This window comes from Falco peregrinus, chromosome 12, assembly GCF_023634155.1.
Source record: "Falco peregrinus isolate bFalPer1 chromosome 12, bFalPer1.pri, whole genome shotgun sequence".
Classification (NCBI taxonomy): Eukaryota; Metazoa; Chordata; class Aves; order Falconiformes; family Falconidae; genus Falco; species Falco peregrinus.
In genome coordinates, this window is record NC_073732.1 from 5,296,597 (window position 1) to 5,322,471 (window position 25,875).

General features: G+C 52.3%; 2 protein-coding genes across 8 annotated transcripts in view; one reads left to right on the forward strand and one right to left on the reverse strand.

The window, feature by feature from the left end:
• YEATS2 (YEATS domain containing 2) overlaps window positions 1–5,262 on the forward strand; it is a 50,063-nt gene extending 44,801 nt beyond the window's left edge. For 5 of the 6 annotated variants that reach the window (XM_055816946.1, XM_055816947.1, XM_005232259.4 and 2 more), the window contains 2 exons: window positions 1,225–1,298; window positions 2,136–5,262. In XM_055816946.1, the coding sequence (XP_055672921.1) occupies window positions 1,225–1,298; window positions 2,136–2,244 (183 nt within the window). In that variant the 3' untranslated portion in view covers window positions 2,245–5,262. The remainder of the gene's footprint in view (window positions 1–1,224; window positions 1,299–2,135) is intronic. The other variant, XM_027779537.2, reaches the window with a different exon arrangement.
• A 2,802-nt stretch (window positions 5,263–8,064) lies between these two features.
• MAP6D1 (MAP6 domain containing 1) lies at window positions 8,065–24,232 on the reverse strand. 2 transcript variants are annotated; one of them, XM_055817494.1, is made up of 3 exons: window positions 23,615–24,232; window positions 12,756–12,873; window positions 8,065–10,167 (listed from the first exon to the last, which is right to left on the reverse strand). In XM_055817494.1, exons 1-3 carry the CDS (start codon window positions 24,112–24,114, stop codon window positions 10,141–10,143), a joined length of 645 nt encoding a protein of 214 aa, XP_055673469.1. In that variant the 5' UTR covers window positions 24,115–24,232; the 3' UTR covers window positions 8,065–10,140. The 2 variants fall into 2 exon arrangements, with proteins under 2 accessions (XP_055673469.1, XP_055673467.1); XM_055817492.1 differs by having other exon boundaries at window positions 8,065–10,218; window positions 23,615–24,229.
• Window positions 24,233–25,875: the final 1,643 nt, after the last annotated feature.

Here is a 25,875-nt window from a genome sequence, read left to right on the forward strand (position 1 = left end):
AACTGATTTATTGGCTTGGACATAGAGTAGTGATGTGCAGATTCTTGCTGCCAGTAACATACTGCCTCATTCGGTAACTTTGGAAGAACCCTTTCCTTTGTCCCACCCTTCAAAACTGGGGAGGAATCTGCCAGACTTCTGTAAGACTTGAATATTTTATACAAGGTTAGCTATTTTTTTTCATAAATACTGCGCAGTTCCTTTTGGCCTGTGTTGTCTCTGCTGGGAGAATGCTGAATTCCTGGAGACAGTAGCAATTCTGCCTTATATGAGAAACGATTTCTATGTCAGAAACACTTCTGGAAAAACAGAGAGTGTCTTACCAAAACTTTGAACAGCATGGAGTTGGAGTTCTTGAGTGTGGACTGAAGGCTAACACAGCTTGCTTTTAGCACTGCTCTGCTGTATTTCAAGCCAAAGGCAATTTTTGGGGTTGTTTATACAGGCTGCTGCTTATCAGATCAGTTTTACAAAAGCTAATTGATTCCAGGTTACACATGCACTCGCATGCACGCTTCTGCTCTGCTGTTACTTATAGTTGGAGTCAGATACATCCATTTGTAGACACAGATGGTAACTGTCAGATTGCTCCATTATAATTGTAGAGTTATGCCAGCTCTCCTGACTGAACATCCCAGAAACCTCTGCTCTGTTCTTGATACAGGCACAGAAAGCCAAGAGCCTTAATTAGCTTTTGACTGAACCTTGATTAAGCCAAGTATGTAGGGTACAGGGCTGCCATCTGCTTGCTGTCCAGGCTGGGAGGTTTTTGTGAAAGTGACTTGACATAAGCCTAGTGACCACAGGGGGTGGCTAACAAGCTTATACCAGCTCCCAGGAAAATACCTGGAATCTGCCATGTGCCAAACAAGCTTTGGTGTGCGAGAGGAAGGGCCCTAAAATAGGCTTTGAAGCCCAGGCTCTGGAACATTGGATCCACCCTGCTGTGCACGTACTGCTCTGCAGGTCCAGAAAGAAACCGGGCCGGGCAGTTGCAGCCCGAGCTTTGTGCATCTATAGGTCTCTTTCTTTCTCTTAAATATACTTGGTTCTTATTACTGTGCTAATAAAACACACTTGGACGTCTTGAGCTGCTCCCCTGCTGATCAAGGACAGGACTGAGGTGAGCTGGAATTCAGCTGCCCTTGCACTGATACTCAAGCAAACAGCATGTTTCTTTCCTCTTTTCGTAATACTGTCTCCTAATGTTGTCTTTTGTCACAGGCCACTGAACAGCTTATGAGTGATATCCTGCGGCAAGCGCTAGCTGTGGCATACCAGACGGCTCCTCACAACAGGTACGGCAGCTTATTTCCTCTTGGACCACTTATGCCAGCATTAAGGGCTGAACTGCTTGAGGACTTAAGTCAGATTTTGTGTGGCTCAGACCATGTGAATGAGGGAATTTGAACTATATTCTGGGAGGATCCAAGCCTTATAAAGGGGTTGGTCATCTCCTAGCTCCATAGTGGCAAAGTAAACAACATGAAAAACTGAGGCAGGATTCTCTGGTGTTGCCATGCCCAAAGACAGATGACCTGTTCCTACAGAGCCATGTTGGAAGGACTTTCTCACTCTTGGCCATCTCAGGTTACCCTGTAGACAACTTAGCCATGGCCTGCCAGAACTTAAACAACCTAAATAATCTCCTTATTTTACCAGTATACTCTTTTTCAGGCTCATGTGATTTTTTTTTAAGGTAACAATTGGGCCTCATTTTGATTTCTGTTTAGCAGCAGGATTTGGGATAGCCTGAAATTGGGGGGGGGGGGGGGGGGGAGGAACACTACGAGAAAATGCTTAGTTTAAATATTGTATGCAATATATAAATATATATTTATTATATATATATTATATGTACATAGTTGTGCTATAGAAGTTCAAGAATTCATGCTTCAGCACTTGATTTCCCTGTCCCAATGCCCAAGATGTTTCCCCCAGTCATTTGTCTTTTTTTTTTGTGTGTTCTGACATTTTAATGCTCTTCCTGTCTTGCTCTAAGACCTGCTCTTTTATCCTTTTTTTTCAATTGATCTTCCCCCACTCCCCTCTGTTAGTAAATTTATTGACTTGCTGCTTGATGGACACGTGTCTTTTTATGTATTATAATGGCATCTCTGATGCATTCCCTGCAGGACTCCAAGAGAGATCACAGTGATGAATATTCACAAAGCCATCTGTAATATTCCCTTTCTTGACTTCCTCACAAACAAACATATGAAGATACTAAATGAGGAACAATGAAATAGAGCAGAGAAGATGCTACAGGAAAGGTGGATTTATGACTGAAGTTGGGTTGACAAATCCAGTATTTCTGTAGGACACTATTATATACATTTATAACATTGGGCTACTAGATTGTTACCTCCAATTAAAGATGCACCTTAATGCAACAAAATGATGCTCTGTTCCAAATCAAGTTGTTAAATGTCAGTGTTTACTTGGTAAGTGTATGTTCAGTGGCTGAACAAACATTGTCAGTTTGCATCGAGTTGCGAGCTGTGAGAGACTCCACAGGCCTGGTCCCTCTGAGACAGCTGTATTGATGAGATGGAACATTTTTTTTAAAGAAAAGAAATTATGCTTTTTTATGCAGTCTGCATATGAGTTGTTTCCCCATGCAGTGGGCAGAATAGCTGCTTTGGCTCTCTGGATATGAGAAAAGTCGAAGGCAGATTTTAGAGGTGGGTTGTTTGAGTGGATGGCTGGGTGGGTTGGTTAGGTTTGGGTGAACAGAAGGCTGAAGGCTGCAACAAATTCTGCCAGTCCTGCTCGAGTGTGATATATGTGACTGAGAACACAGCTGGGTAGACTTATGATGAGCTTATGCAGCTAAGTATCACCTAACCAAATTCCTTGCCTCTCTAGTGGAGGTTTCTTGGTCACCGCAGAAAGGCTAGACTGGCACATGCTCAATCAGGATGAACAAACCATGGCCAGGCTTGGTAAGATTAGACTGACCACTTGTCCTGCATGGGAGAGGAGAGGCACGAGGCCAGTATTCAGTGTTTATGGGGTTGGACTGGCTGAAACCCTTTGCTTGGCTCAGTGAGTGCCTCCTCAGGCTGCTAGCAGGTTTGGAGTGTGCTGGAAGGCAGGTGACCAGCTGTGTTGTACAAGTCTTAATGTTTTGACAGCATTCGCTGATGATCAGCTTGGATTATAAAGCGCTGTGGAAGCAGCACCACTTTGGCTTAAGTTCTGCTCAACGCAGAGAGGCCTGATAGGATCAAAACATCAGAGATTTGCTGCTTGTGGGGAGCTCCTCTGATGTCTTGACTGCAGATCCAAGTTCTGCTACTAACCCCAGCACTTACCTGTCTCAGGAACATCACTGGTGTAGGAGACACATCTGCAGCCTGGCTGTCAACACCTCGCTGAAGAAGGCTTCGCTGACAACATCCTGACCACCCCGCATCCACCACCCTTTTGTCCTGCCCCATGGGTGCTTGCTAGTGGTGTGAATAAGCCATTGTAAAGCTGGTGGGACTCCTGTTGGACTGTCATGCTTTCAGGGTGCTTGTTTTGTGAGGCAGTGCTGTCATGTGGCTGGAGCATGGGTCAAACAGCCAGAACCTCCAATGCGCTGATCTCAGCTGGGTCTCTGATCTGCTGCATGGCCTTTGATTTAATCACTCTGTGCCTCAGTTTCCCCATCTCTGAGCATGGGGAGCCAGGATACCTACCTCACAGGGGTGTACTGAGGCCTCGCTCTTGTTGGTGCCGTGCTTTGACAATACAAAGCCTTTTATAAACATTAAACTACAGTTATCTTTCCTGGCCTGGGGTAGGAACAGAAATCTTCAAAATGTTATCTTTTGGTGCTTTTTTGGGGCTGGAAGACAGGTGATGGTAACTCAGTGTGCAGGAACTGTGGAAGACAGGTCAGGTAGAGGGTGGTTTCAGGCTTCCGAGGAGAGTAGCATAGGTTTGAGACAGTTCTTAGGCTGAGGAAGGTACGACGTACCTCGGATGAGATGCTGCCTGTCTTCTCCACCTTCAATAAAACTAGGGTCTGCAGGAAACTCCCTCTCAGTTCCACAGAGCTAGCAGGGAGGTATACGAATATACGAGTGGCAGAACCTAACCCTTGAATATAGGAAATGGGACCAATGGACAAAATGCAAACAGTATTCAGAGGACTTAAATGCCCCCTAGAAAGGGCGTTTCAGATGCTCTGGATTCAAAAGATAATCCCGGCTTGTTGGGGTGACCTGAGTGCAGGGTTGCCTGCACAAGTACAGTGCGCAGCTCAGCCCTGACGTGAGGTTTTTCAGCTGAGGTCAGCGTGAAGGAGCCAAGCGGTGGCGATTATGTCTGAGCTCAGTGCTGAGAGCTGGGAGGAATCCAGGTAGCTGGGGAGCTGCAGTGAACTCCACATCCGTGCTGCTTTCAGGCACCCCTGTACACAGCTTTTACAAAAAAAAAAAAAAGGGGGGGGGGGGGGGGAGCATTTTCAAGATATCTGTCACTACTGCTGTGACAGCCTGCAGGTTGAGTGGGAACAGCCTTTTGGGCAAACTCAGTTGTGCTATGATCTTCTGCAATGACACGTGCATTTCCAGCCCCCGTCTCGTGTGGGCTTCGTTTCTGGGATGTTGATACGCCCAGAGCAGCTCTTGAGGATGCAGGAGCTCGTCTTTGGGCATCTGTTGGCAAACTGTGGCTTCCTTGCCTGTGTCCTGCTTTTTCTGTGAGGAGTGGAGTTTCAGAGTGAGTCCTGAACTTGGCCCTGAAGCAGGCAGGTAAAATGCCCCTTGTTCTTAACGGGGTTCTTGCAGTGGAGGTCTGTTGCTGCATTTCTGAGCAACCACAGGTTACTCTCCTAGGAGATGCTATATTAATAACACATTAAGTTTGCTGAAGAAAAACTTGTTAAAAGCAGATAGAAAATAACACATGTGTTTAGTCCTTCAGATGTAGGAAACGTTTGCAACAAGTTCTTTGAATTTTGAAAAGCAGTGGGAGAAAAATGTGTCGGTGAGAGGTTCCTGTGGGAATTGCTTGGAGATGAGTTGGAGGCTGTGGATGTTTCGTGCACCCATTCAGGTGTGTGTGGAACGCTACAGGTGATACGGTGTGTTGAAATGTTACGGTATATTTCTCTGGCTTTCTAAAGAGTCTTGATGCAAGTTAAAGATCTCTTTACAAATATTGCCCCTGTTTGTAATGCTGAGTGTTTAAATCCTTCATGTTATCTGTATTATACTGTATAATTGTGTAAGATACGTATGTTTACAATAAATTCTTTTATTAGCTGTGCTAGGATTGTCTTGACTGTCACCTGTCACTTGAAGTTTCTCCAAATCCACAGGCTTTTGTGTGCTCTGTATATTCAGAATGTTTTGCTGGATAAAAATCAGTAGTTGGGGAACTGATCTGAAGGAAATTTTCCCCTTTTTGAGTTATTTTGAAAAGCTCTTGGGTTTGGAGGCTGGGCGAAGAGGAGCACGGCAAGCTTAGCTCCTCCAGCTTTTCATCCTCCAGAGCAGCCTGTTTGAGCGGCAAGTAATTGCTTTGTATGGAAGATGGAGAAGCCTGGTGGGTTGATGTTGGCTGGCTGCCAGACGCCCACCCAGCTGCTCTCACTCCCCTTCCACAGAACAGGGGAGAAAATAAGACTAAAAAGCTCATGGGTCAAGATGAAAATGGGGATGTTGCGTACCAATTACTGTCACAGGCAAAATGGATTCAACTTGGGGAACATTACTTGAACTTGTCCCTCAGAACAGAGCTGGATGGTGAGAAACAAAGACAAAAAACCCCACACCTTTCCCCCTACTCCTTTTTTTCCTGAGACTTGACTGTTAGTCCTTCATTCCTGACTCCCACCTCCTCTCCCCCAACAAGAGGCACAGGTGTTGCTTTCTTAAGCATCCTCTCACAGGGGCAACACTGGCTCCTCTGCGGGGCTCCCACCATCGGCTGCCCTGGGGCCACTGGCACCCCCAGCCGCTCCTCACAGAGACCCCACAGCCAGCTCCCGCTCACGGGCACCTGATATGGACAGGAAAAGGAAGAAAAAAAGTAAGAAAAGCTAACTTGTCCTTTTCCCCAGGCTGTGGGGAGGAATTGTAGGTGCTTATGAGCAAACTTAATGGTAAAATCCTGCAAAACTCATTCTTGTTTGTACTAAATCCCATAAAAGTGCCTCCTCAGTGAGCAGACGCTGCCATGCCTTTACGCTGCCAGAGCCAAACAAATGACACCAAGGTGGCCAAGGAAGCTGGCTGGGCCCTTGGTGCTGATGCCTCCCCTCCTGGCTGCCACAGCCCTGCCCTTGCGTGGCTGACCGCATCTCCGGGATGTGGTGGTAGGTGCAGTGTGCCCCCAAGGCACTGGACCATCCGCTTCAGAAACAAAGCTGTGGGCACACCGAGCTGGCACGGGAGCAAGTAGCATGTCCGAGTCCCAGGGTGCAGCCTTGGTGCCACCAGAGCCTGTGTCACCAGGAACAAGGATTCGGCAATCCCTTCTGTGCCACTTCTGCCCTGAAAGCAAACCCAGCCTCTGCGCTGCGTGGCACCAACAGCTGTTTGTGGCAAGCCAGGCTGGTCCTTAGGGTCGTACGTTACTGTGATGGCCAAGGTAGAGAAAATGGGTACGAATAAGGCAGAGGTGATAGGTTTTCATCCAACTGTTCATCCTCCATGAATTAGTGCAATGCAAAGAGAAAGGTGCAGTTTATGAAAGCAGACCATTCATGAATGTGCTGCTTGTGAACTTTTCAAGTTCAGGTAATGAGCTGTCCTGAGTAACGGGGTTATTTCCCATGCCAGAGCTTCTCCTGAACACATGGAAGCGCAGATGCTCACAGCTTCATGGCACAGGGGATGCAGCTGGCACAAATCTTGCTCTCAGCAGGCCAGGTGTCAGCAAGATGGAATGAAATGAGCACACTCAGTGTCGCCCTATAGGTAGTAAACTACAATGCTTCAGGTGTAAAACCTTCCTTTTAAAGGATGTTTCTTCATGTGTCAAATAACCCTTGTTTGCAGTGTGATTCACAGTTGGAAAGCCTTGAATGGACATGGACGTGAACCCAAAGTAATTGAGAAGATGAACAGGAGTGTGAGAGCAGCGCTGGAAGCAGTCCTGGCATCGTGGGCAAACCCTGTGTGGCTTTGCCCTCTTCAGAGGAACGTGGTGCGGTACCTTTCAACCTGGCCGAGGCGGTGCTTTCCGGGCAGAACCGCGCATACCGCAGCCATCGGGAGCCGGTTGCATCACCCTGTCCCTTGCCACGGTAAGTACCTGCTCGGTTTTCCTTCCGTTTGTCTCTTCTGTCGTTGGAACCAGGCAACGGGTCGTGAGCCTTTGGCTTTCTCCTGGAAGTCCGAGGCACGGCTAGAAGAGCTGGCAGCGCGCTGTCCAGGGAAGCCCGTTGTACCTGCAGCACCTTTATTCACTAAAATGTTCTTGGGAGCAACTGTAAGGCGATGGTCTCTGTTAAAATTCAAAGCAAGCGCTAGTTCCCCGTAATCAGTGTGAGATGGCGGAGGGAAAAAGAGGTGAAAGGGCAGTTCTTGTCCCTTTCCATTAACAGGGCGCACGGTGGGCACCACAGAGAGGGGACCTGGAGAGTATGGCACCTGTATCGGGGTCGATCCAGCCTCTCAGCGTTCGATAGTGAATGTGGCAAACTGGTATCATTGGTTTGTCCCCTTCTCCCTTCCGCGCCACTGGACTGCTTGCTGAATAGTTTGCTTTCCCTTTGCAAGCGTCTGGGAAAAATCCCCGAAGTGATTATGAATTCTGCAGAGCCACAGCTTTCCTTTGGAAAGCAGCTGCGCTTTCAGATCCCTGGTCGGGCCACAGCTTGAAACGTGCCTTGGAAGCCATTCCTGCCAGGGGCCCGTGCCAGCAGGTAAGCCTGAGGGGTAAGGAACGTAAGGAACGGCTGCAAATGCTGTCGCACATCTCCTGGACACCTTCCTTGCTGTCCTGTGTGCCCCGCCCCTGCTGCTCTGCGAGGGAGAAATGCAGCAACAAATTGTCCTGCAAGGCTGAATACTCGAGGGTTATGCTCTACAACAAAAAAATATTTGGGAAAGAACCAATAGCCAAAATACATTTTAATTTATTAAATTAAATCCAGTCCATTTGATAAAATACAAGCTTATTATATTACCAGTTTGTTTACAACTGGGTTGTTGTTTTTTTTAAGAAATACAATGAATTAAGAAGAGATACTGAATAGACAATTTATCTTTTTTTTTCTCTTTTTTTTTTGCTGTTAATAAAGTCCAGGATTGAAATGAACTTAAATTGTTCGAACAAAACTCTTAAAAACATTATAAAGAGATTAAACAAGCAGATTGAATTCTTAGAAACATCTAACATGCAAAACCTCTAGTACAGTTTGAATGCTTCAAATGAATTTCCTGAAAAATGAATCTCCTGAAAAATTGTTTTGGCGAGCACTGGTATTCCTGTAGGTTCCTTGGGGTCCAAGGGGAGTGTGGGAAGTGCCACCCCTTGTCCCACCCCAACACGGCTGACTGCGGATGGTGCCTGTTCTCATCCCACTAGTGCAGCGACCAGAGGTGGCATCCCTCCGTTCTCACACGGTGCAGTGAGAAGATGCTGCCTGCCTGGATTCCAAACACTATCCACATGCCAGCAGTTCCAAAATTGTTCTTATGGGAATTAACAGCAATGCATACATGTTTGCAAAGTCCCCAGAGATCATTAAATGTGCCTTAGACTTCAGCTAGTAGGAAGGTTAAGAACAGATTCTCCTGCGTTAAAGTCTGTTTCGTTGCAGATGAATGAGTGTCTGATCCCTGTTCAAGTCTGAGGATAGCTTCTTTTCGTTCTAGCTAACACATGTGTTGCAAACACATAAAGTAAAAGGTTTTTAATTTTTTCCCCCCAAATAATTAGTAAAACCATTAAATGAGCAGTAGTCTAATAATATTGCATAAGTCATTCAGATAGAAACTGTAAACTCACTACAGTCTCTGAGGACAAAGGCTAAAAAATGGTTTCTTAAAACAGGCGTACCTCAGCAAAAGTTAAATGCAAGCTAATCTAAAAAAAAATCAGCTTTAGAGCAATGACACTTAAAATGGCCTATCTTAAAAATGAAGGATGTCTTACATTCTACGTGACATTTGTCTTTAAGAAGAGTTCCTAAGTAACATTCGCTTCTGGTTGTTCCTAGCATTAGCATTACCAATATACAGGCAATAATTTAGGAATTTCAAGGCAATATTTTCCACCTCGCATATGCAAAGAGTTAACATGTGTTGAAAGTAGAAGCATGTCCTTTTTGTTAAAGGATCGCACATCGCTTTAGGTAAAATCCATGTACAATATTTACACTCACCCTAACAGCTATACAGACTACATAAATATCTTTGATGCTCTGGACCCTGGAAGGTGCCAAGCTGGCGGTGCCCACCAGTGCTCTCCCGGCCAGGCTGGCGTGTCACTGTCAGGGCTGTGTCTCTCCCGAAGCTCAGTCCCCTCTCGCTCTTGCTCAGCCCACCAGTTCTGGAAGCACCCAGCTTTCCAGCCTTAAAACCACGAGACACTGCATGCGCCAGCTTTATTTAGGAGTTCAGCGATGCTGGCTTCCTCCAGCTCCTAAAACCACCCTGGAGGTTCAGAGCAGCCCTGTTTCAGGACGCTGTGATTTCTGGGGATGCCCTTTGAGGTCCTATTTCCAAAACCCCTCAAGCAGCTCAAAAGTCAGCCAGACACTCCCTGTCTTTCACTGGCCTATTTAGAGGGTGCTGCTAAATAAACCTCTTTTGGGGGGGTTTAATTATCCATCCCGCTTGTGATTGTTTTCCCTCCCGCCCTGTGTAGTTACGCATGGGGACGCTGCCTGCAGTACTGCCTTCGCTGCCCAAAGTCGCTCTCCCAACACGATGCCAGCTGGCGCAGGAATGACCCTGCTCCCATGGAAAACGAGGTCGCTCCTCGCCGTGCGTTTTGCCAGTTTTGAACCAAGCGCTTTGCGGTTTGTTGTGTTAACAGAAAGCCTGTGTGTGGGTGCATATCATTAATCGCCGAAGCTGCTTTTGATAATACCAGTCCTTTGATCTTAACACTCCTCATGAAAATTGCATAGTGATAGATCTGAACAGAAACGCCGCGTTTAAGCTGCCTGCGTGTGAGGAGGGTGCGGGTTCACACGTTGAGGATCCGTGACGGCGCCTGGAAAACAGCAGAGGGGTTGGGGGAGAACCTGGTCTTCACCTCTGGGATCTAGTGGGGTGAGGGGGGGAGAGAAACATTAGTGCCACGTGGGGTACGAGTGACCGGAGAGCTCGGGGGATCTGGGCCGTTGCGGGGACCTGCCTGCCCTGTAACGTGCCGCTGCCCCGCAGCGCCAGCTCTTGGCTGGGTGTCTGTGAGCCCGGCCCCGGTGGACGGGGCGATGTGAGGGCACATGTGATGCTGCACCACCGAGGAGGGGCTCGTTGTAACCCAGCCCTTGGAGCCCAGAGGGGTGCGGAGTGATGGGGTCACCATGGCTGGGCAGGCTTGGAGGATGCAGGCATCCTGCAGGATGGAGAGCTGCCCTCTTCACGTGCTCTACAAACGTCACCATGAATTCACCGCGGGATTTCAGCGAGAGGCACCGCAGTGGTGCATGCCTGGTCCTCAATCTTTTGGAGGATGCCACCCAGGGTCTGTCAGGGCGCTCCGCTGGACGGGGCGACAAGCTGCAAACAGGGGCACGCACCTCGGGTACCTGCAGGGGATAAATGGGTACCTGGCCATGCCAGGCTGTGGACTTGCAAGGACTTGGATAAGGATGGAAACTGCTGCAGCCTGGGAAGGGCAGAGCTAACAGAGGTTGCTCTTTCTGACGCCTGTGGAGCCAGAACTCCGGGTGGCGCGTAGCTGTTGTGGTTGTACGGAGGCACGAAGGGCACCTGCATGCTTTTGTCTTCCCTAATGCTTAAAACCCAAAGGATTTGGGACAGGACCAGCCTTAGCTGCACAGGCAAAGGCAGCGCAGGGAAAGCTATCGACTTGTTTGTTGTTGTTTCATTGCTCTGATATTTCCATTCCTCTGGAGATGCATCTGACACGCTAAGGAACAGGAGGAGTGTCACAAGCAGCCTGTGCACAGCTCAGGAGCTGGGGAGCACCAGCGCTCTGGGTCTTCCCTGCAGGCTGTTGGGACACAGCGTACGCCTGACTCCCGGGTGTCCAGCCAAAGCCGTGGGCTTCAGGCAAGAGGGAAAGTCCCAGTGGCTGAGCGTAAACCAGGGAGAGGCTGACTTCTCTTTGAACTGGTGGCTCCTCGGCACCACCTTCGTTCCAGACTACACCTTCCCCACGGTGTCTGCCAGAGGGGCCGTGGTGGTACCCTGGGGCTCCAGGAACCGGGATCTTTGCTTGCACGGTCTGGAGTGCCGCATCCGTGGTGGCGTGTCTTTGTGTCTGGGATGCCAGTCTTCTCTTTCCCTTCCTTGAGACCTGGTATGGGGACTTGGAGGGGTTCCTCTAGGACCCTCTCCTTTGCATCCTATCTGCCAAATAGGAAGACACTATATTTACCCCTGCAGGGTCAAAATACAAGGTTTAGGGTTAAATACCCTCTATGCCGTTGCTGCACCACAGTGAGCAGCCCAGACTATTCAGAGCAAGGAGGGAGTCGGGTGAGGTTTGCCAATTCTGTTTTGCCTGAGGTCACTGTCCCACTTTCAGTGGAGCTGGATATACCCATCGTGTGCCCTGTCGCAGCAGTGTGCCAGCAATCCTCTGCGGACAAGGCACTTGGCTCTCTGCTGATTAAACACTCCTTTCTTGCCTTCTCCAAGGCAAAGATTTACTTTTTGCACTTGGCCCTGGAGTAGCTGCCGTTACCCATACTGGCACAGCACGCCGCAGCTGGGGAATTCCGCCCCAGCTCTGCTTTCCAAGTCATTCAGCGCAGCCTGCGCATGGCTTTAGTGGCTGGTTGTGTGAAGTGCTGTTCTCTTTGGTGGTCTGATGCAAAAAGCAGCTAAACCAGAGCAAAAAGCAGCTAAAGCAGAGCCTCGTTGGCATGCGCTTTGCTTCCCTGTGGGGACGGGGAGCAAGCGGGGCCCTGCCAGGGAGAACGCTGGGTACAGAGAGAACATTCCCTTGTGGGATTTTTAGCAATGCTGAGATGTATTTCATCAAGAAAACGATCTTACGCTGGTTGTAGAAACTTGCAGAAAAATGCCGAGGAAGCCTCAGAGGCCCAGGACCTGTGCGGCTGCTTCCACAGCTGTGTCCCCCTCAGCACTGGCAGCGGGGGCAGCTGCTGCTGGGGGGTCTGTCCTGTCCGGGTGGGTGCTGTTCCTTAGCGATCTGCAAACATTCCTGTGCAAACACCCCTGTCCATGGCCAGTGTTAGCACCAGAGGTTTCATCTTGTGCTACAGCCCTAACGCTAGCGCACGCTGAGCGCTCTGCGTGTGCGCAGGGGTGTGCGATGCACCTTGCACGGAGAGAGAGGTACGCACACCTTGTACGTAGGGTATCCAGTGGAGGGAATCCTAACTCCCTGACTGTCATGCAGTTTAAAATCCTGGTCTCGGGCTGAATTATGGTAAGTCACGGTATGACAGCTCTAACACATCCCTCTGAAAGCAAGGGATGGCCACGTTACCTGACAGGCAGTGACAAGAGTGGTCAGTGAGGACATGGCTTTATGCTACACGCACCACATCGATAAAAAAAATGAGTAGCTCCTGATGCATCCTTTACTCACATTGACACTGGGATTTTAAAAAATCCAGGAATTTAAAAAATGTTAATTACCTTAAAATCTGCCTTGTAGCTTGTTTCCTGAACAAAATGGTCTTCCGGGATAGTGAAGCCTTGCTTTGTCTTTATAGGCTTGGATGGTTTTGCTCCGGTCCATGGGCGATACTCTTGCCTGAAATGAGATTGTCAAGACAGAAGAACTTGTAAGATGCAACATACTCACAGGGGTACTTCTGCTCAGGATGGTTGCACAGCCAGAAGGCAAGGCTGGTTACGATCAGCTCGTAAGGCTGAGCATGTCTAAGGCACACCGAGAATAAAAGACAACCTGTGCCCAGAGGCCCGCCTTGGTCAGACAGCCCAGGCTGCAAGATGCGGCAGGGCACAGCCGGGGCTGACTGCTGCCCTGACTTAGCTCTTCCTTTATTCCCGGCAAAATGTGCCCTCCCCCAGAGCTGCTTGGTGCTTTCCTCCTGGGTAAGAAAAAGTCAGGGTTACTTTTTGCTTGATAGCTCCTTGACCACTTACAATGTAAAACACTGGCTCGTCGGGCACCTACAGCGTAAAACGTTGTGGTCTGGGGCCGCGAGTGCCTTGCTCACGCGTGCGGAGGGAGGCTGCCGGCGGTCCCTACGTGGCCCTAGCTCTGGTGACAGCGGGCACGCTGGCCGGTGTGTGCTGTGCTCGCAGCTGTGGCAACCTGGTCTGAAACGCATCCGCAGGAGATGCCACCTCAGCTGGCAGATGCTTCCGCTGATGATTTTCCTTCAGATGGGGGCAAGTGCTTTGACTTTGCTTGATGATGCCTGAGAAGGCGGCACTTGGCTGACTTAGCCTGGGAGCAGTGACATCTGAGAAACGGGCAGCACACGTTTCGCGCACGCTGCCGAGCAGTGTGGCAGGGTCTGGCTCAGCTCTGCTGCCCGCTCCCTCCTGCAGCTTTCCCTCTGCACCTCTTGTCACGCTTCCCTCTGCTTCTCTGCACCTCTTGTCACAAACAGGCTTTACTAATGCCCCCTCCGTGAGGACTTTTGGGATGCGGCAGCAGCAGCCAGGTGAGCTGAGCTGGCTCATCTGCTCTCCGAAGAGAGAAGCCTGCTCTGCTCGTGTTTGCGTCTCTGGCAACAAGCTCAGGCGGCGTCTGTAACCAAAGGGGAGGCAGCTAAGCAAGGTGGGACAATTTTATGTTTATACCCCGGCATACTTAAATAACAACTGCATCTCACTAGCTGCTTATACGCAGGGTCAAACAAGATCAAGTCCTGAGCCACATCCAGGCGAGGGAAATAGGTTGTGTTTTAATGTGCCGGGCTTAGCTTTGATCACAGCCTCTCTGATTTTAATTCTTCCCAAGCATGCTATTTGCTATTTTGATAGTAGCTGCAAATTCCTCTTTTTAAAATCTTATCTAAAATGTCTAAGTATGGAGTATTATTTTAGAATGTGTAGTTTGCTCCTGATCCCTTTAAATATATTACCAAAATATCCACTGCCTGGTTTATGCTTGATTTCTAAACATAAACTCGACCTTAAAATGCTGCCTCTTTTCTTGGTTGATTTGTAGATAGAGGGTATGACCCTGGACCGTGTTTAAGTCAAGCAGAAATATTAATACAAAATATTAATATTAATACAAATATATATAATTATATATATTTATATTTATTTACATATATATAAATATATATAACATAAAGTACAAAAAAAATAAGTAACTGTTTCTTGACAGAGTTTGCTGCCAGGACAGAGGCGTACGGGCACAGGCACAAGGGAACAGGCAGGAGCCTGCGGCCGGGGCTGACAGCGGCGTGCCAGCTTGACCAAAGGTGGGGTGAGTTCTTAAATCCACCCAGTAACAGATAGTGCTTTACGGAAGAGCTTCCAGAAAGCAAAACCAAGCCCCTGTCAGGGCTGTTTACGTGCACTGCAAGCATTGCCTGTGCTCGGTTCGCTCTCCCCATGCTGAGCCTTCCCCGCACCTTGCTGTTCAGGCTTGCTCGGGCAGCAGGTAGGTGCCTGCACAGCTCTCCCGGTGCAGCTCCTGCTGCTCAGGATAAGGAAGCTCCTTTGCAGAAAGGTGATTTTGGCCAAGCGATGCCCCGGGAAGGCAACCTTTCAGCAGGGAATCCCAGGCACGTGTGAAGGCCGAGTTAAGAGTTAAATCTGACCTCTGCTGTGCCGCACAGCTGGAGGCAGGGCACAACAGCTACTGGGCAAAAGACCAGCAAAATGGTACAAAGCCACCAATTACATCCCAGCTGCTTCTAGGAACTGGAACCTGCCACCCCACATAAAGCCGGACTGCCTCAAGGATGCTGGTGGCATCCATTCCTAACCACTCCTCCTCGTGCCAGCCCGTCTCCCCGCTGCGTTCTGTTGCAATGGAGTGCCTCCCCGGCTTTCAATGAATGCCTGTGTCACCCGGCTCCGCGGCCAGCGCCGTCCCGCTGCTTTGTAGCAGATCATTTGCTGATTTGGCAGGTCCCCAAATGCAGCCCTTTTGGATCATGGGGCCCTCGCTTTGGCTGGAAGCCAAACTGTTCTCCTCTCAGCCTTTGGATGGCCAAAACGCCTTTTGAGGCACCTACGTGCAGTGAGGAGATGCTGCCTTCACCCACGGAAACAGAAACAGAAACGTGAGGGCAGACAGTCATGGCTCAGACCCACAGCGGCGCTTCTTGTTTGGAATCATCGGGATCTCCGATCTCCCCCTGTGCAAACGCAGGACTCTGAGCCCCTGGGAAGGGCTGGGCAAAACAGAGCCGACTTACCTCCTCTGGGAGCTGGGGAACTTGAAACAAGAAAATTATAACCCCTGGTGCAGAAAGTACAGCTAACTAAAGTCACTCTGTCTTTCAGCTTGCGGGACACTGCCCCCGTCTCCCGCTGTACAGCCAAGAGCCAGCAGGAACGCGAGCCCCGGCAGAGTTCGGTGACTTGACATCAGCCTTGGAGTCACGAGTGGAGTCAAGATGCATGAGCCACCCAGCGCCTGGGGAAGGGGGATGACGTGTCCTTAACGTTACTTCGCTCAAGGTGTCAAGGTTTAGTCCTCCTCCCCCTTGTGCTCCCTGGCGCAACACTCGCTCCCTGTGCTTGAGGAAGCATCACGCCCGGCTCAGCCGGTGCATTGCCTCTCCCTCCCTTCCCCACAGGCACGGCGGGTGCTGCGCGGTCCCGGATCACACCGGTAGCACTTATTGGCAGGAGAACAGGATGGTGGGAGAAGCAATTAGCAAAATGGCATGGAGAAGGGCAGAGGGTGACATGCCATCCAGCTGCTGCTGGGGATGGACGTGAGAGGCATTGGCTGTTGCTGCTGGAGACGTCATCTTCGTCCTTCCTGCCGTATCCCTCCTCCTCCCCTTGTCCCCAGACAGCAGCAGTCAGGTTACTTTGGGGCCGCAGGGACCTGCAGCGGAGGGGAACTAGCCTCCAGGCCCATAACTCCATGTCCAGGCTCTCTTTAGGTTCTGTTTTGTTCTCCACTGTTACAACCTAGAGGTGAGATTTTTGATCTGCAGGAATAGAAATGACCCAGTGGTACTTGTAAGTACTAAAGCACTGGGGTTGTGAAAGGAAAAAGGCCTCCTAAGTTGTATGCAGACTTTAAAATCGTGGAGATCAAAAGGGAAAGGCTTCTTTTTGAACACTGTGGCTTCTTTACCACCGACTCACTCCAGGAAGGAATAAGCAGCAGCTTTTTGCAGGTGGATGCCCTGTTAGTCTGTGGAACAACTTTGATCGCATAAATCACTGCTTTGTAGATTGTTTCTTTGCTGTTTCTCATAGTCAGTTAATAGGGCCTGGGGAAAGGTGTTTCTTTTGTAATATGCTGGGATGTGCCTGGAGGGAAAGGTCTGGGTCAGTGTGGTGGGGGGAGCGGGGACCCAGTTTAACCCCCAGTGGTGATGAGAAATGGAGCAAGTGGGAGCACAGCTATTAGTATATGCCAGGAACAACAACAAAAAAAACCACAACGCGTTGGACTGTCAATTACCAGGGGGTTACTACGAAGCCCAGCTTTGAAGAGCGCTGTGTGTGTGCCATCTCCCTTCCCGGATGAGCAGGACTGCCTGGACCAGGGCTGTCAGACAGCATCCACAGGGGGTCAGGCTGCGGGGGGAGATGCTCCCACCACAATTCACCGAGTGGCCTCGCAGACTTCAGGGCGTGATTTGGGAATGATGGATCCAGGATTGGTCCTTCTGTTCCTTCCAAACACAACATGCTGCTGCTGCAGCTCAAGCTGCTGGGTGCCACGACCCACGCGGCTGCCGGCCCCTGTGCTGCCTCCAGCCCTTCCCGTTTCATGTGCTTCACAAATGTCTTCGGGCCTTGCAGAGAAAGCCGCATGCAAACTCTTTTTTTATTTCACTGATCTGGTGAAAATCAAACTTAGAAAGCTTTTTAACTTCACTGAGCTGGAGAGCGTTTCTGTTGGGCATGGGGAGGCAGAAGGTAGAAATACAGACGGTGCTGTTTGTGATGCTGGGGCTGCCATCTCCAGCCGGATTCACCTACAGCATTTATAGCGTTCCTTTGCCCCGCAGTACACCACCAGTGCCATCACAGCTGTACCATCATTTTAGTACTTCATCTTTATGGCATGGTTTGCTTCACATGATTGTGAGCTGCTGCATTACAATCCCATTTCTCATTTAAGAAATGGAGAAAAAGGCTGATTCTGTGTAGCCGAACGTAACTCCGAGCCACACTGCCCGAGCCACTCCGCATTCATCCTGCTGCTGCCCTCCTGCTTCTCCTACCCAGCACGCCCGTGAGAGAGAAGCAGCATAACGAGCATTCGTCCCGTTTTCCCTTCAGAAGGAAAGGGGTGCGCAGCCTGGGGGTCCCTTAGTGCCTTTCCAAAGCACAGGCTGCCCACAGTGCCTGCGGGGGAAGCCAGGCCGTCGCGCCAGGCTTCGGGCAGAGGGTGTGGGGTGTGAAACCTCTCTCCTTTCAGGACACGGCTCCTCGCCCACTCCTGGCACGGCCGTGCCTCTGCCACTTCAGGGGGGCAGTTCTCCTTCGCTCTCCCAGAGGATGGGCTGAGGGTGCCCACGGCAAAGCCCTGCAGGGACCAGGCTGCTGCCACATCTCCTCGTCAGCGGTGGGCCGCAAATGTTACGAGCCACGGAGGCAGCAGCAAGAGCTCTGCGCGATGGACAAAGCCAGGAGCCCTCCCGGGTGATGGAGCGGTTACACTGCCTTTCTCTGAGCCATGTCCGACACCGGTGGGGTGGCTGGGGGCCCTTTCAAGCCTTGGGCACAGGAGCAGATTGTGCCCCTTCCCCGATCCAGGCAAAGAGCACGGCGCCAGGACAGACATGGGGGAAAGGAAAAGCTGATAGGAAAAAACCTAGAGGGGTAAAGACCAGCAGGCAGGGATCAGAGAGGAGGGACACAGAAGACCCCTGGCTGCTTCCCACCCCGGCTCTCAGTGTACCAAGGTCAGGCAGTAGTCAGAGCGGCTCTTAGCTCACAGGGAAGAAGCAACAAATAAGACTGGACTGAAAGGCCAGGAGAACGCCCTGAAGTCTCAGAGCGCTGTCTTAGGGGGAGTTTGGGGAACTCGCTCTGCTCACAGACAGACCCCCGAGGGGGGAGCACTCCCAGTGGTGTGCTGGGACAGGCAGCCGCTTCCCCCTCAGTGGAGCCCTGTGAGTTGGGGGCTCTGGGCAGCTCTGAGGGTCTTGGCTTCTGGCATTATCCCACTTCCCATTCTTTCCCTCTAATGTAAGTTTGGATACACTTTGAGTAGAGAAAATTCCTCCTACCTTTACGCAATAGCTTTGAATCTCCCCCCTTGCAGTTCTGCAGTGTACTTCGCACAACAAACATTCTCTCTTAAGCCTCTGTTTCCAGCCCCCCTCGCTCTTTCCTCCCACGCCTCTGTCCCCCCCCCAAGCCCTCCCCTCCCCCAGCCAGGCTATGCAGCGCACTGCGAGTCTCTGGATCCATCCCAACGCCTGCACCAAGCAAGCTTACTTCTTAAATAGCGTCAAAACCAGGGGCTTCAGTATTAATTTCCCCAAGCAGCAAGATACTTAAGAATGTCAAGATAACTGTAAGTCTTGATTACAAAAGCTTTACTCTTATTATTGAGGATAAGCATTCATTTAAATATCTTTTAAGGATCAAGGATGGAGCTCCTCATACGCAGTACTATTAACCCTGCCAGCTCAGGTGTGTGCCACAATCCCATATGCTGAACACGAGTGCAAGTGTTTCCTCTGATTTCTTCTGCACAACTGCACTAAGATGCTTTTCAATGAGAAGCAATCACCACAGCTCACCTTGCCCTTCTGCACAAGCATGCTTTGAAGGCAGGTGCATAGCACAGGCAGCCAAGCAACGAGCTCTGTGACTGCATCCATAGTTATGGGGAAAAGCGTCTTTCCCCTTCGTTCAGCAGCATCTCCCCTGGTAGGAGGATTCTGCCCCACGGGCAGGGCGCAACAAACAGCACGTGCTGAACACTCGTGCAGGAAGGTGGGAGTTCAGTTTGCTGAAGGATCTTCTACCCCTCTATTCCCAAAATCATTAGCAATGGCACATCAGGCCCTTTCCACTTACTGACCCCAGTTCTTTATGTGTCTTCATTGAAACAAAACTGCTCGCTCTGGGCAAGCAAGAAACCCTGCTGATCCAAAGCCCCCGGTCTGGTTTGCTTTACTGCTCTGACTCCCACCTGCAAACAAGTTGGGCGCTCTCGACTCTCGCGCCTGCTCAAAACACTCATAGCGCAGAAACACCGACTGCAGAGACCTGGCGCTGTGCATGTCACAGAAACTCCCCTTCCCCGAGCGCTAATACAAGCAAAGCCAACGGGTGGGGGAAGAGCAGCCAAAACCATCGCTCACAGCGCTGCTGCCACGTTTTCACTTACACGCTGAAGTGCTTTCCAAAAGCTGGCAGGTTACCGAAGGGGAAACTGAGGTCTGGAGTGACTGAAGGAAGTACAGCTGAGCCTGGACCGGGGCTCTCCTCCCAGCAATACCAGCCCCAGCAGGGAGGTTGTGCCTTCATCCCCGTCACCTTCTAACAAGGTAAGATGACATCCAGAGAACAGAGCCAGCTGGAGATACCTGCTGACAGCACCAGCTTGTCTCGTCCACTGTAGAAGGGAGTTAAGGAAAGCACTTACCTATTCCTAAAGTGTCTGCTAAATGCAATCAGGACCTAGCAGTACCATTACTCCTGTGCAGAGCCAGGAGTACACAGCACCTGCAACTTGCTGCTGGAAGGGAGAAGCCACTTGCGTGACCCCAAAGGACAAACCCGTGGGAAGATGCAGAGGGGGCCGCTCAGCACTCCCTCCTGCCTCCTCCAGCATCAAGGAAGGTGTAATCTTTTGCAAGCCTCTGCAGCAGTCCCTGGGATCTTTACACAGTTGGAGCACATCCCATTTTAGCCTTTCAAGTGCGGCTTGTATCCACCTGCCTCAGCCTGTCACCTCAGCTCCCCCTCGGGTAGCCCAGCTGGGGTTTGACTTCAGTCAGACCCTGCAGAACTCCAGCTGAAATCCAGGGACTGGAGACAGGAGCCACCCCAAAGATCTGGGGACATGGGGCAATAGTTTGGAGGGCAGGCAGCTGTGCTGTCCCTCTGCTCTATACAGAGATATTCTTTCAAAATTAAAAATAACTTTTCCTCCTCACAGGTACAGGTATTCTTCCAACACCCCCTCCGCCTTTATCCTTCTGCTGCTTATGGAAAAGTTCCTGCAGAAGTCACTTGGAATGGGATTGGTCTTGGTCACTGATCCTGGAAGCTTGTTTTGTTCTGGGAAGCGCCGGGTCAGGCTGGCTGGCTGCACCATGTACAGCCAGTTTTGTATGCAGCCCAGTTCCCTTCTGAGCTTAAAAAAAAAAAAAAAATAAAATAAAAGAGTGCGGAGAGAAGATGTAACAGAAACTTGCAGAATGAAGTCTCAGGGGAGCAGTGCCCTGATGCACAAAAGCCTGTCAAACCAAACGGTGCTGAACGTTACCAGGGTCTCACCGAGACACTTGGGTGCTTCACAGAAACACACAACAGGCTGTGTTGTGGTAGAACCCTGCAATCAGCATCCCAGGATTAAAAAGCAGCAAAGCACAAAACCTTAAAAAAACCCACCTAGCACCTTACAGAATTAAGCAATAAAACCACTACTGCTTGTGAAAGCCTGGAGCGGACCATGCATCAACCCCAACTTTTCTGCACTGTCCTGCTCAAGCCCAGTCCTTCCCCGCCTTAAGACCTTTTCTCTTTCGCATGCAGCAGGCCCAGGCAGGGTCACAGAGCGCAGCCGGGGGCTGCTGGCCACCAGGAGCCCGTCCTGCAGCACAGCCTTCATGGTGGGCAAGTGGCACACCAGGCTCCACGGACCCATTCCTTGTAGGAGCGGGCACGGCTCCCCAGGGCCACCCTCCCTGCTCCCAGGCAGAGCCACAGGGAAGGGCTGATACTCCTGCAACAGCAGAAAAGGGGGAATCTCCCCAAGGGTCTTCCTAGCAAGGAAATGAGAGTCACCATAAATAACCAAAAAAGTGCTTCCCACACCTTGGCTCCTCTCTAACCATCCACCTGCCTCGGTCCCTGCCTGCATGTCTCTGTGCAGGGGACACTCTCCCTTTTTGCCAAATCCCTTAAAGACATAACGTGCTTCACCAGCCTTCATCAGCTGCTCCTGTTAACAGCCACCCAGCCCTGCTTCTAGCACAGCTGACCTGCCCCTCACCCACACCTGTGGGTGGGCACAGCCTGGAGCAGCGGGGCCCGTGCGGCCACCCAGGGATGGCTTAACACACAAGCAGCATCCTTCTGGCCTTCAACAGGGAGGATGATGAAGAACATCAACGCATAACGCTGCTGTTCAGCTGCTTCCTGAAGATAAACGTCTGCAGACTGCAACGCTGCCTTTGGAAAACCAGGAGGTAAGAGGAAAGGAGGGCTGAGCCGTGGTGGTGGCGGTGTCGCTGTGGTTGCGAGTGCCTGACTCGCAGGAGGCGGGTGTGCTGGGGATGATGCCTGCCCTGCCACAGACCCCGGCACTGCTCCTGGGGCTGCGGCGTGACCAAAGCCACCAAATGCAAACCCAGTGCCCCAAGCGTAACTGAAAATGCCTGTAACTCTGCCAAGTACCTGGTTAGTTGTTCTGGAAAGGAAAAAAGGAACAAATCAAAATCTAAATAGACTCTCTGCAGCCTGTGAAGCTGTTGCGGACTTTTCTCCTGCTGCTTGTTGTGACTCTGGTGTGCTGGGTGGCATTAAATTTGCAATGTTGTGAGAGGTGATAATTCAGAGAAACTGTGGGCAGTTACCGGAATAAGATGAAGGTGGTTTGCCTCGTATAGTTCTGTCTGCACTAGTTGTAACCGTACCACCTTCCAACAGCTTAAGGACTTCATGTGAGAACCTTGCGCTGCTGTGGCTGCCCTGCCCTGTGCCTCCATCCTCATCCCGCACCTCTCCTCCTGTCAGCCGCGAGGAGTTCCTCAACTCCCTTGAAGTCTTACTTTGTGGGAAACTTGTTTTGATTTGCGTGTTGGTACTTTGTTGTGCGATACGTAAACTTCTTGCTCTTCCAAGACTAGCCGAGAGCTCTGTGTAAGAACAGTCACGGCCGAGGGAGGAAGGCTGCGAGAAGGGGCTCCTTGCTGAGCACTGCAACAGCCGTAGGGAAGCTGCAGCTCTAATGCAGGCTAACGCACCCTGCTCTGGGGTCAGGCTACGACCTCAACGTGGAGATGGATGTGTGTCTGAAACACACACCTGGCTAGGCTTGCTCGAGGCGGGCTTCTCTGAAGTAATTCCTGCGCTGCTTTGCAATTGAAAAGCGCTTTTCCTCAAAAACAACCATTGCTCTGTGAGATGCAGCAAGGGAAAAGATAGTGCATGAATTCAGGCACTGCAGTGATCCCTCCGGAGCCCGTACCCTAACTGCACTAGTAGCAGGGCAGCTGCCTGCACTGGGAGGAGTGGGATCAGCAACACATTCCCCCGTATTCCAGGGCTGTAATCCTTCCCGGGGCCCCCAGCGTTTTGGTCTTAAAAGCGCTGTGATAAATAATCCAGTGAATTGCAATTATGAGGAGAAACATCTCCCAGGTACATAACGGATAAGAAGCATCTAAATACTAGGGAATCTATTGGAATAAAAATAATTGCTCTATTAATATACCTCGTAGGTATATTAAAACCTGCCAAACACCATCACAAGGGAGCGTGCGGTAATGGTGTGGAAGCGGCGCCGTGTCCGTGTCCGACAGCAGCCTGGCAGGGGCTGGAGTCCCCGCTCGCCCGTGGTGGATGCCGGTGGGAACAAGGGGCGAATCTGGCGCATCCCCATGGCTCGTTCCAGAAAATAAATGTCTGTAAGCAGCCAAGCGCCCGCAGGGAAAGGAAGGCACCGACCACGTAAAAGGCTCCTAAGAATTTTTAAAGGCTCTTTGGGAAAGGTGGCTGGTGACAGTTTTTCCCGTTAAATGGCACGTTTGGAGCCCTGGAGCAGGCTCTGAGGCGTAACGTGCCTCACCTTGAGCGGGGCAGCCCAGGAGTTTTGCAGGGCAGGAGGCGGGGGGCTGGGGGGGGCACGGCCAGGTTGGGGGCACTGCGGCCCGGGCACGGGGGGGTGCACGCCCCGCTCCCCCCGGCTGCACCCCGGGCGCCCCCCCCGCTCCCCCCGGGCGCAGCGGGCAGGGCAGGGCTCAGCGCCCCGCGGCCGCCCCCGCACACCGACGGCGCCCCCGCGCCGGCCCCGACCCGGCTCTGGCGACCGGCTGCGCCCCCCCCCCCGCCCCGGTTCCAGCCCCCCCCCGCCCCGGTTCCAGCCCCCCCCGCCGGCACCCCCGCCCCGCGCTGCGGCGGCGCTCCCCCCGCGGGCGGCAGCCCCCCCCCGGGCCGGGGCGGGCGGCGGGGCCGGTTACCTGTAGGAGGTGGTGTGGGCGCCGTCCGGCTGCGAGCGCGGCCGCAGCTGCTCGGGGCCGCCGCAGCCGCCCGCCGCCGGCCTCCCGCTGCCGGGCAGGGCGCAGGCGGCGCGGCCCGGGGCGGGCTGGGGGGCGGCCCCGTCCCTCCCGCCGCTGCTGGCGCTGACCCAGGGGAAGGCGTCCCTCCTCGGGAGGGGCCACGCTCGGAAGTCCCGCCGGTACTGGGTCTCCGCCGCGAAGGGCTCCCCGGCGCCCACCGCCCGGCCCTTCCTGCGGCCGGCCGGCTGCCCGGCGGCGGCGTCCCGCGGCGGGCGGGGGGCCGGGGCGGGCGGGCGGGCGCTGCCCCGCGGGGGGGGCCCGCCGCGCTGGGCCGCCCCGTCCTCCTGCTCCTCGATGTCCGAGTAGTTGTGGATGGTGAGCGGCACGGAGAGGTCGGACTTGTCCAGCTGGCTCCAGAAGCGGGCCAGGCAGCACACCCGGCTGATGCAGGGCCAGGCCATGGCGGCGGCCGCAGCCCCCGCCTCGCCCGCAGCCGGCCGCGCTCCCGGCTTCAGCCCTCATCGGCGGCGGCAGCCCCTCCTCCCGCCGCCCCCTTCCCCCGGTAATGACACCCCCTCGCCGGGATTACGGCCCGCACACGTGACCCGGGCTGCCGCCGGGAGCTCCGTGCAGCTGCCGGGGCTGGCGGCCGGGCGGGGGAAGCCGCGGGGCCGGGTGCTGCTGCGCGGCCGAGATGCTTGCCCCGGGGGGGGTTACCGGCCCTGCCCCGGCCCGGGGGGGGGTTACCGGCCCTGCCCGCCCGCCCCCTCGGCTCCGCACGGCGGGATCCCGCGCCGCTCCCGGGAGGCTCCGTGGCGTGTCCAGCCGCGGGCAGGGGCCGTGCCGGGAGCCCCGCCGGGAGCCCGAGAGCCCCCCCGGGAGCCGGGGAGCCCCGCCGGGCTGGCACTGCGCTCAGCCGTAACCGCTGTGACCAGCGGCAGCGCTGCCGGCGGAACCCGGCGTGTGTGGGAGGTGGCAGCCGGGCAAGGGCAGCGTCCCACGACGGTGTGCAGAGCACCCACCCCTCCAAACACCCCCCATCTCCATTAACAGCTTCACCCCTTCACGTTTAAAAACACTAAATGGCCAAATTAAAATACCTAATTACCAAAAGCCAGGCATCTATTATAGATCTTTTATATATATATGGTCCACCTCATTTACTGCTTGCCAGAGGCCAGGAATTGCAGCTTTTCCCTTGCACATTCTGGTTCCAACCCAAGCAGCCCTGTCCCAGCCCACCGACGCCGGCAGGATGACATTGGGGATCAGTCTGCCTTTTCCCATTTGACATCTTATGCAAGAGGTGGCTCCAGGCCATAACGCTCCTCCACGACTCCCCGTTCAGTGGGTTGTTACGGAGGAAGCAGGATCTCCCAGTGGGTCACCCTGCTGTGAAACATCAGGAAGGTGAGGAATGCAGATAAACGGAGGAGCCACCTATTAGAAAACCATCGGTTTAAAGGCTGACTAGGCAGGTACTTGATTTCAGAATGTGACAGCCTAGTTACAGGTGGATACTTGGTAGGATGTAGTAAGAAATTAATTTTGCAGGGGAACTTGAAAAGCGGAGATGTACCGCTTTATTTCAGCTGAGCAGTCCATATCTGCAGCGCATCAACACCTCAGGCTTCGGTCCGGATTTGCGCCTGCTTCTGGTGGGGAGGAGGGATGGGGAGGTGGGTACGATGGAGGCAGATGGCTCCGTGAGCAGCCGGCCTCTCCTCGCAACACTGCTACCAAGGGGTGGAAAGAAATTCCTTCGCAGATGATCCTGTTGTCCTAAATACCTGATGTGGCACTTGCTGGTGCTACTAGTGGTTTTGATGTCACGCCCCTGCCATGCGTGTCAGTTAGGACAAGGAGGCTCAGAAATTTCGGGCAACAACGCTTTGGTCCCACACAGAAGTCTTGATGCAGTAACATATGGGATAGTGGATGCTGCGTTTCATTTCTTGCCTGAAAACCCCCACAAACATCGTTTTACTTTTAGGAATAAGCAGGAAGATATTTCCTAATTTTCTGCTGCTCTTCTTTTCTAGCAGTACTCTGCTCTAGTTAGTGATTTTTAAAATGAAATCATATTTGTGTGAAGCGCAGAACACTTCACCCTGGTAAAGAGAAATGAGCTTCCCAGCCACGGGAGAAAACAGAACATCCGCCGTATCATCTGTTATCACTGGCACAGTACAAATGATGCTCTGATCCTTGTTCCGAGGCCT